Raw genomic sequence first — 14,096 nt, 5'->3', positions numbered from 1 at the left:
GCTTCGAATATATCAGACTTGCTTGATTTGAACAAATTTATCAATTCACAGATCTCTAGTCTATAAAACATTGTCGGGGATTCTGTGTACAAGGTTTATCAGTTTATTATAATGGGTTAGACAACTAATCTAATAAAATATATATTTTTTTGGATTGCTTATTTTTCTTTCATATCATAGATTACTAAGTAAATAAACATGGTGGTATTTGTTCACATTGCAAAAGCAAGATTTTCTATATAGAATGAGATCATGAATATGTGTTATACTTGAGAAAATAACACAATGAGCGTTGTGTCTGCTTCCAGAGACCACCACCCTCCTTTTGCTTCTTTAACTTAGACTAATTAAAATAGACAATCCTGTCTGCCCATCATCAGGTCTTATGCCTACAGATTCTTTGTCCTAAGGTTTTCAGGCACATGAGACTTTTTGAAATGGTCTTGAATTGATCACAAACACATCGTAGCGTGGGAGAGAAACGACTGTATTCACAAGGAGAGCAGCAGAAATCTCATTTATAGACAAGGAGTATGTAAAAACATTCAGAAATGAATGTTCAGCTTGTGATCAACTTATAACTAGAGATAGCATTGCCCATCCTAAAGACATTACTCACTGGTTGAATTTGTTGTGCTAATTTGCATGAGAAATATACTTTGTAGCCCTTTAAAATACATGAAGTTTAATTGGAGTTGTTCGCAGTCCTGGGTCATGGCATCTCTATAGGCAACACCACAATAGGTATTGGCCATTTATTATGTTTTCTTTGCCTTTGGTAAAGAAAATTGTTTTTTCCATATGTTTGTGTGCCAAATTGCATCTTAATTTGCAGCCACACATGGTAATTATTGAAAAAAATCGAATGTATAGATTAGAAAACACTTACATCAAAGAAGAGATTGTTTAAAAGTCCAGAAACTTTAAGAGGTATGCTTTTTTATGACTAAAAGAAACATGTAAGACTCGTTTTGCTTTATGCAGTATTATTAGTTAACCGTCACTAAGGACAAACATCTAGAAAAACTGAAATAAATGTAAAATTTTATTTCTAACAAGAAAAGTATAAGTGACTTGTTTGCTTCAATCAGTCTTTTTTTAAAAAGGGCCTTCTGCTTAGAAGACATTAAAGCGGAACTAAACCCATCGATTTAACCGTTTTTCAAAACAATTAAATTCAAGGAATGTCATGAATGATAACTGTCACAGTTTCTTGTGCTCTCAGGCAAACTGTCAAGTCATCATATGGCTGGTGTGATAACTGATTACAATTGCAGATTAAACAGAGCCTAAAGCCTCGTACACACGACCGAGAAACTCGACGGACGAAACACATCGTTTTGTTTGTCGAGTTCCTTGTTAGGCTGTCGAGGATCTCGGCGAGCCAAATTTCTCCATTGCCGTCGAGGAAAAAGAAGACATGCTCTCTTTTTGGCTCGACGGGATCCTCGACAGTTTCCTCGTCGAAAAGTGTACACACGACCGGTTTCCTCGGCAAAACAAAAAAAACAGCAAGTTTCTTGCTGGTTTTTGCAGAGAAACTCGGTCGTGTGTACGAGGCCTTAGATTGGCCATACATTGATCAGTGGTGATTGAAAAAAACGAAACAGATTCCTCCATCCACACAAGGGAGGTAGATGAAGGAACCCCCCCGCTGTGTTATTGTATATTGACAGCAGAGACTCCTCTGTTCTCAGAATACACTGATCAGTCCTGACGATCATTAGATTGACTTCTCTGGAACAGGAACAGCCATAGATTGGTCGAAATTCATTTGGTTCCTTATGAACCTACCAAATGTTTTATCCATCTGTGGCTTGTTTAAATGGCAGCTTTATTGCCTGTAAAGAATAGGAGGTTTAGTCCTGATTAAAATACTCACTTCCCCTCAAGTCTGGGCCCCTGCAGTATTTAACAGAAAATTGAAAAATCTTGCAGAATTTGAAGTTCCTGGGAAAATCTGATTCTTTGTTTACTACTGGAAATATTGGAGTTAAAGGCAACAAGAGAGGTAGGTATTCCATGTTTATTAAACTTCTGTAAATATATTAAAATTCTATAAATGAAAAGGTGCTGTGTTTAAAGATGTGTTTGAAAATGTGTGCCTTATCAACAAGGGCTTCAGGAGTTCTAAAAAGCAACTACAAAGCATTCAAAAAGCTTTGTTGATGATTTAAAGCAACCTGCAGCTCTAGTTTGAGGATGTTAAATATGGATTTAAATGGGAGTGCTGGTTTTCATGTTAACCACTTAACCCCCGGGCCATATTGCTGCCCAAAGACCAGAGCACTTTTTGCGATTCGGCACTGCGTCGCTTTAACTGACAATTGCACGGTCGGCGACGTGGCTCCCAAACAAAATTGGCGTCCTTTTTTTCCCACAAATAGAGGTTTCTTTTTGGGGTATTTGATCACCTCTGCGGTTTTTAGTTTGTGCGCTATAAACAAAAATAGAGCGTCAATTTTGAAAAAAATGAATATTTTTTACTTTTTGCTATAATAAATATCCCCCAAAAATATATAAAAAAAATGTTTTTCCCTCAGTTTAGGCTGATACCTATTCTTCTACATATTTTTTGTTAAAAAAAAAATCGCAATAAGCGTTTATTGATTGGTTTGCGCAAAAGTTATAGCGTTTACAAAATTGGGGGTATTTTTATAGCATTTTTAATAATAATTTTTTTACTAGTAATGGCGGCGATCAGCGTTTATTTTCGGTACTGCGACATTATGGCGGACACTTCGGACACGTTTGACACATTTTTGGGACCATTGGCATTTTTATAGCGATCAGTGCTATAAAAATGCATTGGATTACTATAAAAATGCCACTGGCAGTGAAGGGGTTAACACTAGGGGGCGGGGAAGGGTTTAAGTATGTTCCCTGGGTGTGTTCTAACTGTAGGGGGGGTGGCCTCACTAGGGGAAATCACTGATCTTCTGTTCATACATTGTATAAACAGAGGATCAGCATTTCCCCCCCTGACAGGACCGGGAGCTGTGTGTTTACACACACAGCTCCGGATCCCCGCTCTGTAACGAGCGATCGCGCGTGCCCGGCGGCGATCGGGCACGCGCACAGGAGTCGAGGGGCGAGCAGGGGGTAAGCAGTTAAACTAGCTGGCCATACCCTAGTATATTTTCAAGCAAACATTTGTATGAACATTCATGTGAAAATTCACAGGACATTTGATGACTTAAAGGACATCATTCAAAGGCACTTTAAAATTGTGTTTGATTTTATCAATCACTTTTGGGATAAATGGACTTTCCTGATCAAAAACCACATACACTGTTTGAAATTAATTTGTCCGATAATTTTTTTCCATATTGCTCCTATGAATATTCTCATCACTGCATCGGAAATATTTTTTTCGATCCCTAGTGTATGGTCAGCTTTAGTTACAGTGCTGTAACTTTGATGTTTAGGCCATTCTAACGAGGATTTTAAACAATTAATATAAAGCATATGTGTTGTAGGCAGAATATACATAGCAGCTAGCCACGCAGTGGTGACAGCAGGAATGTTAGTGGGCAGCACTTGTCACAAAAATAAATCAAGCTAGTTTAGTGCTGATATTTAGGTTCCATATTGATGATGACATCCACCCTCAAAAATCTTTTTAACATAACCACCTTAAAGCCCTATTGAAATCTTGTAAATAGATATTAAATCAGACAGACATTTACTACCAGCCTCCATTTTCATGCTCTTACTTTCAGTTTCCCATTATAGCAGCAGAGAAGTCTGCCTAAAACTGGATTCACAGTCTGATAGACACCAGAGTTTGACTGCACTGCCCGGTGCGCTCTATATTATAACAGATCTGGTCAGATTACAATTACAGGTTTGCATAAAGTTGCTTGTGATGAGCTGCTGTCATTACTTTTCTACAGCAGCCTAGTGCACTGGCATAAGAGAACGGGAAGTACAATATATACAAAGGTATTTTAACCTCCCTGGCGGTATGATTCTTTCAGAAAAAAGGTGCTGAAAGCGGTACCATTATTTGCAAGGAAATTTGGCGTTTTATACTGTAGGCCTGTAATTCTTAGGAATAACTCACTTAAATCTGACCAAACAAGAGTCTTGTAGGCATCCCGGGTATGACATTTTTTTAAAAACAAAATTATAAATTATAATATAATAAATAATTATAAATACTTATAACAAGTAATAATATAATTATAATAAAAATTATTCAATAATGTAATCAACTCAAAATCGCTGAAATTTGCTCAGTTGCAGAATTGTCACTGTCATTATTTATTTATTTTTATGACGAATTTCCCCACAAATTGCTATCGCACAATTCTGCAAGTGATTATAATTTATTATCGCTGTTTTCTAGCTGATCTAAAACCATTTTTTACATAAAGGGACACTTTTGGTTGCTATGGACAATCTACAGTTTGCAGGCAGAAAGAACAGTTTTTATTATATAAAATGACATGTAGGGCACTGGGCAGACCACTTTGGACAAGGGGGGTGTGTATTTTTTACATACAGTACTGTAATCTATAAGATTACAGTATACTGTATGCAATGTGTTTGTTTACTTTTTTGAATTTGGCGCCGATCTCCGCTCCCGTGCGTCGTAGGGAACGGAGATCGGCGGCACAGGAGGACGCTGTGTGAATCGAACGAGGTCCCGCTCGCTCACACAGCGTGGTGGCATCGCTGGATCCAGGGACAAGGTAAGTAAACCATGCCTGTGGATCCAGCGAGGCGAGCCCGAGTCTGACTCGCGGTTACCGATCCTAGCACAAAAATCTAACCCCCGAGTCAGACTCAGGAATACCGCCAGGGGGGTTAAGATATTTCCAATCAAAAATCGGTTAAAAATTATACCATATGATGGTGCAGGAATATAAAGTTTAAAAAGGGATTTAAGTAGCGGCCTTTGTTTTTTATTATGATGTACACATGGAAAATAGCCACTGTATGTTGTAAATACTAACATTTTAGAGAATGCCACTTTAGTTGGAATTAGGAATATCAGAAAATTACAAAACAAATGGTTCCTTCACGTCAGCTAAAGATTGTCTTCATTGTGTATGAATGATGAATACTATTAAAATATGTAAATATATGTTAAACTGTTCTCAAAATTATACAACAGGAACTTACAGGTACCAACAAGCTTCTTCAGTTAATTTTCAGATTGTTGTGCAAACCTCAATTAGTGCATTCACATATTGCTTGCATGTCCTTGTTAGTCTTTGAAATTGCCTCTTAAGGCCTCGTACACACGACAGAGTTTCTCGGCAGAATTCACCGAGAAACTCGGTCAAACCCGGATTCTGCCGAGAAACTCTGTCGTCCGTACACTTTTGGCCCGATGGAGCCGCCGAGGAACTCGTCGAGAAAATAGAGAACATGTTCTCTATTTTCTCGTTGTTATATGGGAGAAGGCGTCCCGCCGAGCTCCTCGGCGGCTTCATCCCTGAACTCACCGAGGAACTCGACGTGTTTGGCACGTCGAGTTCCTCGGCCGTGTGTACGGGGCCTCACAGTCTTACTTGGTGGTATACCAGAGGGGTAAGGAAGAATGTGATCAACAAGAGCATGCAGACAGCATGTGTGTTAAAAAATTGACCTATCAGTGCCTTTAGATGTGAAATTCAATGCAACATACAGCAAGCATTGTATATATAGGATACAGAGAAAGTCTTCCCTTTCAGTATACAAAAAAAAGTCATAAATATACTGCGCTCCTCCAATGTGTGGTATCTATAGTGGCTGCCAGCACAACAAAGGAAAAAATGAGAAAAAATGTGAAAATAAAGTGCAGCGCCTTTAACCTAAAGATATGAAGCACTCTCCATATACTGGGAATGCTAATGACCGTGAAAACAAGTGATGTCAAATCACTGAAATACACAACATGTGTGACTGTGAAAAAGTATGGTGATGTGTATATCCACAATGATGACTAATGCTAGTGATCATATACCAAAGTCCCATAAAATAAAAATAGTAATGTCCATCCAAATACAGAGAAAGCATCAGAATCTATACAGGAGATGGAGACTGTTTCTTTCCGGTGTCACCGTGTCTAGAATCCCCCTCAGAGGTGCAACCAACATCCGAATAAAGGAAAAAGGTTAGATATCCTTACCAGCTTTGGTAGACCCAAAGCACCATACGGAGGTGGGTCTAATGCGTATGGTCAACCGTTGGGTACATATCTTCCCGATGACAGTGGGGTACGATTCTCCACGATGACAAGATCCAATTTGACTCAAATCCCTTGTCGTGATACGATGGATCGCTGTTTCATCTGTATTATATGGTGGACTTCCCACGTGAAAAAAGGAAAAAGCAAAAAAAGAGAAGATGCCTCCTCATAGTGTAAAAAATGCTATAAAATTTATTCCAAAAATTTCATCCATCAAACGTACTGGCCCCAGCCATTTCTACACTGTGCTATCTCTCTCTTTTACGTAGATATTTTTTCACATTTTTACTTTGATGTGGATATTTTATGGAGTTTTTTTTTTACGTTTGATGGATGACATTTTTGGAATAAATTTTCTATCATTTTTTACACTATGAGGAGGCGTCACCTTTTTTCCTTTTTTCACGTGGGGAGTCCACCATATGATACAGATGAAACAGCGATCCATCGTATCACGACTAGGGATTTGAGTCAAATTGGATCTTGTCATCGTGGAGAATCATACCCCAGTGTCATCGGGAAGATCCGTACCCCAGAGGATTGGGTTGACCATACGCATTAGACCCACCACCGTATGGTGCTTTGGGTCCAACACGGCTGGTAAGGGTATCTAACCTTTTTCCTTTATTCGGATGTTGGTTGCACCTCTAAGGGGGATTCTAGAGACGGTGACATCGGAAAGAAACAGGCTCCATCTCCTGTATAGATTCTGACGCTTTCACTGTATTTGGATGGACATTACTATTTTTATTTTATGGGACTAGCATTAGTCATCATTGTGGATCCTTGCACACAAGATGTTTTACCGTCTGGAAAACTGCGGGGAGAGCTTTGGCCAGGAATCTCGGCCGCGTGTGAAGCATACACATGTCCGGTTTTCCCGGCCAAAAGCTCTCCCTGAGTTTTCCTGGCAGGAAAACCGGTCGTGTGTATGGGGCTCGAGATGTGATGGCAGAGGGTTTATTACTGCTTTAGCACATACGTATGTGCCATCTATACTTGCTTTCCTAGCTTTTTCTGCATATGGTAGCAACATTTTATATTATTACCTATGTAATAAAAATATGTTTTTTTAGTAGTGAACATTATGTTGATGTAGATGCTTTGAGTTGGCTATACATTTTAGCAGCATTAAAAAGTAACATTAAATACAGCATGTGTTCCCTTTATGAATAATCAACTATGACGGTACTATAAATCATCCTCACAGTTAAGATTGGGAATTCCCATGAGTCTGCCTTCATCAGAAAATGCCTTGACCTTTGTAGATTCCAACCAACAATTTGTATGTATCAGGGATTGACACTCAAGGACTTGGATCTTATAAGGGTTATCCAGGTCTGAACCATGGGACATAAACACCTTCAACTGGATAAACAGAGTTCTGATCACACCACCAAGTCTGCCGTCAGTTTTCTAACATTGTCTGGTCTTGGTTAACATAGCACTACCCTTAAAAAAATAAATTATATATAGATATATATCTATATATATATCTATATATATATATATATATATATATATATATATATATATATATATATATATATATATATATATATATATATATATATATATATATATATATATATATATAAACATTTTCAGATTTGCAAATGCATATCTTAAAAAGAGTACTAGTACTAAGTTATATTTTAATAAATGTTAAGAAAAATACCCTATTTTAATGTTATATTTTCTAAAGGAAACTTCTGCAGTGGAATTTCATTATGAAACAAAATATAATTTTAAGTGTATCAATACTGTCTGAATCAAGTATAATCACATATTACCTACAGTAAGTATAGCATTGAAGTATAAGTACCATATAGTATCGCAGCCTACCTATTTTTTCCATCTCAGTGCACATAGGAAGCTTCTAAATCTCCCAAAGAGTTTATGCAAATAGAATATAAGCATTCATTCCCCTCCCTTATCCCCACACTACGGTACTGAGATATGTCTGTATGTGCCAGTATTGTGGTAGGTAGAGTGATCCTTCTCTCCATACTTGCTTGTTCAGGTTTAAAAGTCAGTAGAGAAAAGTTGAAATTTTGATATTTAGTGATAGCTTTAGCTTTATTTGGGACAGCAATACTAATGGGGGTTGATTTACTAAAACTTGAGTGTGCAAAAACTGGTAAAGCTCTGCATAAAAACCAATAAGCTCCCAAGTCTTTTTTTTAACCTCCCTGGCGGTATGATTCTTTCAGATTTTAGGTGCTGAAAACGGTACCATTATTTTGCATGGGAATTTGGCGTTTTATATTGTAGGCCTGTAATTCTTAGGAATAACTCACTTAAATCTGTCCAAACAAGAGTCTAGTAGACATCCCGGGTATGATAAAGTTTGAAACACAAAATCTTAAATTATAATAGAAATACATAATTATAAATAATTATAACAAATAAATAATATAATGATAATACTGATTATACTGATTATGATAATAGTACTTTTAGTGTTTGATGATTAATTTTCCAACAAATCACTATCACTCAATTCTGCAAGTGATTCTAATTTTATTATTGCTATGTTCTAGCTGGTCTAAAACCACTTTTGACATAAAGGGACACTTTTTGGTTGCTATGGACAATCTCCAGTTTCCATGCAGAAAAAAAACAGTCTTTATAATATAAAACTGCATGCAGGGCACTGGACAGACCACTAGGGACAAAGAGGATATGCAATTATTTTATACAGTACTGTAATCTATAAGATTACAGTATACTGTATGTATTGTGTGTTTTTACTTTTTTTAATTTGGCGCCGATCTCCGCCCCCATGTGTCGCAACGTCGCAGGGAATGGAGCTCCACTGCACTCGTGCACTGTGTGAATCGAGCGAGGAGACAGCTCGCTCACACAGCGGGAAGACATCGCAGGATCCAGGGGACAAGGTAAGTAAATTTGCCTGCATCCTGCAATGCGATCCCGAGTCTGGCTCGGGGTTGCCGCTAATGGTACTGAAATTCCACCCCGAGTCAGACTCGGGAATACCGCTAGGCAATCTGAAGTTAGAAGCTGATTGGCTACCATGTACAGCTGCACCAGATGTTGCACTCTTCAGTATTAGTAAATAAACCCCTATGTGTTATAATCAAATATTTCACACAGGAATCGGTAGCTATGGTAAGTATGAGTTAGAAAATTGGGTAGCTAGTATACCTAAATAGAAGGTCATAGCATCCAGCCACAAGTCTCCGATTCAGAAGTCATGGCTGACTTTATCCATTCAAGATTTAAAATGATTTCATTTGAAAACAAAGGTCCTTCTTTTCCCTTTTTCGGCTCTTGTTTACCAGTTGTGGGTTTTTATATACCAGTAGTTTACATGACTGATAAAAAAGAGATTAATAGGACTCATATAACTGGAGGTTAAAGGATAACTACTGTTAAAGCTCATCTCTGGGCAATTTTTTTTTTAATATTAAGAGAATTGATTTTTTTTACCTTTTCAATCTGTGAACTCAAATTAAAAATCTTCTTCTGTTCTCTGTAATCATTATAGAAAGTCAGCACAGCACTTCTTGTCCAGGAGACTGGACACCTCCACCTACACTTTGTGCTGCAGGATGACTGGTGCCCTAAATGCTCCCCTGTAGTTTTAGCTCCATTAGCTATGATTTAATTATTTCAGTGTTTCCTTAATCAGTGGGCGGACTTGTTAAAATGGAACTGTCCTCTAGCAATCTGGCTCCACCCACTACTTTATTTTGAGCTCAGCATCAAATCACATTCTATCAGTACGGAGCTCAGATGTCACCGGCCACAGTGCTGCCTACCACCCCAAAATGTTTACCCATAGACTGCCTACACAAGCAGGTGAAATACGAAACACTGTGGAACTCTCTCCCAGTGGGCAGAACATAAAAATATTTCAGCCAGCGACTGATGACTTTACAAAGATTTCTCTGCTTGGGAGCAGGGTAGGACGACATTTTAGGTATGGAGATTACTGTGCACAAAAAGATACCATTCTAACCCTGCCTTTATTATCTAGTGAGCCTCCGATTTTGAGTACAGGGGACTGAAATTTACCTTTTAGAATTTTCTAGGTACATGCTTGTTCCAGGTCAGTGACTCAGTAGGTTAGTCAACCGAAATTATGATAATGCCAGAGCCTGCATGTTTCAAAGCCAAGTCAGCAATGACAACTCCCATTGTTAAGTGTTCACAGTTTCACTTTAAAGACACTTCATTTGTTTTTTGTGCTACTGGGATGAAAATAAAAGATCTTATACCAACACAGTGAATTTTACAGTGCCTAGCTCACAATTTACAAAGGATTGCTGCTTTGTGGTGTTTTATTAAATCCCATGGATGTTTTGCCCTAAACTAGAATTGTTGGTGAACTCTGTTGCAATTTCTTTTATTTGAATATTGCACTTGAAACTACTGTACTTTTTTAAAGTAAATGTACATTGTTAGTTAAATATAGAGTAGGGGGAGGATTTGATTATTACAGTAATTAAATGTGATGGCTGCAGTCCAGATGGTGAAAATGTTCAACAGATGTGTAGCGATGTTAGCACCCTTTACGAATAGTGTGTATCAAAGCAACACACTGAATAAAAATTCCAGCCACAACAAAATGGTTCATAATTCACCCATTAACTGGACTGTCATATTTGCCTTGCATATCTCTGCATGCATTCATATGTTGTTAGGAAACATCAGGCGGCTAGAAGTGGTGCTTTGATCTGGCCCAGCATGTAGCCAGTGTGTTCTTTTTGTTCTTTATGTGAAGTTTTTAAAAGCCCAGATCTTCACTCTCTTTTTAACTCTTTTCGTAAATGAACATGAACCTCAGGCTAGAAAAATGTGCCTCGTTTGACATAGTCATGCTGTGCTTTCCTGATGTGTGAGGGCAGTGCTTTTCAGCCATGGAGTACATTTGGTAATTGTGATGCTTATCTTGTTTGCAGGTGAGCGCCCCTACCAGTGTCCTTACTGTGACAAAGCCTTCAGTAAGAATGATGGACTAAAGATGCACATTCGGACACATACAAGGGTAAGTGATAAGCAAAAGCTTCTGTAGTTAAAAAAATAAATATATATATATATACAGTATAGTAAGTTTGCGAAAATAAAAATGAATATACAGTGCTTGATATGAGATTGCCAATATGACACCTGATTTACGACTCTCCTTAGGTATGCTTAATTTGTCACTGGAGTAGGGATGCATAACCATGTTTTTTCTGAAACTGATGTTGCATACTGTATGTTTGCCTGGCTTGCAACTGTTATATGTGTGACTTTAAGTGTATGTAAAGGCAAAACTTTCCTTGGATACAGTTTGAGGGGTTAGACCCTCTGTCAAGTGTTTAGTGTTCTGTTTATCTCCATTGGGGAGATTCAGGTATTTTTTTGTACTGGTGATCACTATCAATAAGACAGAAAGTGGTGAGAAATAGAAAATGCCAAAAGAACAAGAGAAGAAGGGAAATCTTCCAATTGGGACACCTGTTACGGGGTGCAGCTGTCTAAGAAGAGAATTCCCCTCACTTTAGAATATTTCATGTGATTTGCTGTTATGTCTGTGGTACAGTTAGTGAAGGTAAATCTCCAAACACTTTAGTACATACACTTTAATACTAGCGTTGGCACAGTTAAAAAATATAAACATGTGTTATTGTTTTTAGGTATACTAATGCATTATTTTGTGCAATTATTGCAAGAATGCATTTTTCATTAATCACTTAAGCCCCGGACCATTTGTGTGGTCAAAGACCAGGCCACTTTTTGCGATTCGGCACTGCGTTGCTTTAACTGACAATTGCGCAGTCCTTTTTTTCCCACAAATATAGCTTTCTTTTGGTGGTATTTGATTACCTCTGCAGTTTTTAGTAGGGTTGTCCCGATACCGATACTAGTATCGGTATCCGGACCGATTCCGAGTATTTGCGGGAGTACTTGTACTCCCGCAAATACCCCCGATACCGAAATAGAATACTTGCACACCCCCCGCCGTCACGCCGCATCGCGCCGCCGTTACGCCGCATCCCGCCGCAGCCCCGCTACCGCCGACTGGGTAATACGGGCGGGGAACATTACAGCTTTCATTTGAATAGCTGTAATGATTCGCGCTGCGCTGCGTATAGACACTCCCCCTTGCTCGGGTGAACTGTCCAATCCCGAGCGAGGGGGAGTGTCTATACGCAGCACGGCGCGAATCATTACAGCTATTCAAATGAAAGCTGTGTAATGTTCCCCGCCCGTATTAACCAGTCGGCGGCAGCGGGATGCAGGTAAGGGGGACATGGCTGGATATGGGGGGAGACATGGCTGCATGGGGGGAGACATGGCTGTATGGGGGGGGAGACATGGCTGCATGGGGGGGACATGGCTGCATGGGGGGAGACATGGCTGCATGGGGGGGAGACATGGCTGCATGGGGGGAGACATGGCTGCATGGGGGGGACATGGCTGGATATGGGGGAGACATGGCTGGATATGGGGGGACATGGCTGCATGGGGGGGGACATGGCTGGATATGGGGGGAGACATGGCTGGATATGGGGGGAGACATGGCTGGATATGGGGGGGACATGGCTGGATATGGGGGGACATGGCTGCATATGGGGGGGACATAGCTGGATATGGGGGAGACATGGCTGCATATGGGGGGGGACATGGCTGGATATGGGGGGACATGGCTGCATATGGGGGGACATGGCTGGATATGGGGGTACATGGCTGCATATGGGGGGGACATAGCTGGATATGGGGGGGACATGGCTGCATATGGGGGGGGACATAGCTGGATATGGGGGGGGACATGGCTGGATATGGGGGGACATGGCTGGATATGGGGGGGACATGGATGCATATGGGGGGGCATGGCTGCATATGGGGGGGGCATGGCTGCATATGGGGGTGACATGGCTGCATATGGGGGGGACATGGCTGCATGTGGGGGGGACATGGCTGCATTTGTGGGGGGGACATGGCTGCATTTGGGGACACATTTAAAAAAAAGTATCGGTATTCGGTATCGGCGAGTACTTGAAAAAAAGTATCGGTACTTGTACTCAGTCCTAAAAAAGTGGTATCGGGACAACCCTGGTTTTTAGTTTTTGCTCTATAAACAAAAATAGAGCGACAATTTTGAAAAGTTTTTGCTATAATAAATATCCCCCAAAAATATATAAAAAAACAATTTTTTTCCTCAGTTTAGGCCGATACGTATTCTTCTACATATTTTTTGTTAAAAAAAAATCACAATAAGCGTTTGCGCAAAAGTTATAGCGTTTACAAAATAGGGGATAGGATTTTTTTTTACTAGTAATGGCGGCGATCATCGATTTTTATCAGTACTGCGACATTATGGCGGACACTTCGGACACTTTTGACACATTTTTGGGACCATTGGCATTTTTATAGTGATCAGTGCTATAAAAATGCATTGATTACTATAAAAATGACACTGGCAGGGAAGGGGTGAACACTAGGGGCAAGGAAGGGGTTAAGTATGTTTCCTGCGTGTGTTTGTTCTAACTGAAGAGGGGGTGGAGTGACTTGGGGAAATGACTGATCGCTGTTCATACATTGTATGAACAGACGATCAGGCATTTCTCCCCCTGACAGGACCGGGAGCTGTGTGTTTACACACACAGCTCCCGGTTCTCGCTCTGTAATGAGCGATCGCGGGTGCCCGGCGGTGATCGTGCCCGCCCGTATCGCCCCTATTGGCTGAACGGCGAGATGACGAAGATCTATGTGATCTCGCTCAGCAGAGCCGACCTGCCTCCATATAACTGCGGCGGCTGGTCGGCAAGCAGTTAAATAAGATAAATATCATTTATATTAGATTTGTTTACAAATTGGTAATATATATTCTGTAAATCCTTTCAGCTTATTTTACTTTAATTTGTTTTACTAAAAACTGCGTGTTAAAGTCAGGGCTGTG

At 39.8% G+C, this 14,096-nt stretch overlaps 1 protein-coding gene across 2 annotated transcripts in view; it reads left to right on the top strand.

The window, feature by feature from the left end:
- The window catches only part of PRDM5 (PR/SET domain 5), a 248,546-nt gene that overhangs the window by 144,379 nt on the left and 90,071 nt on the right, over positions 1-14,096 (top strand). For both annotated transcript variants that reach the window (XM_040330260.1, XM_040330250.1), the window contains one exon: positions 11,110-11,195. In XM_040330260.1, coding sequence (XP_040186194.1) covers positions 11,110-11,195 — 86 coding nt within the window. The remainder of the gene's footprint in view (positions 1-11,109; positions 11,196-14,096) is intronic.

Source organism: Rana temporaria, chromosome 1 (genome assembly GCF_905171775.1).
Source record: "Rana temporaria chromosome 1, aRanTem1.1, whole genome shotgun sequence".
Lineage (NCBI taxonomy): Eukaryota > Metazoa > Chordata > Amphibia > Anura > Ranidae > Rana > Rana temporaria.
The sequence above is the reverse complement of the archived record's forward strand: the minus strand, read 5'-3'. Positions and strand labels throughout refer to the sequence as shown.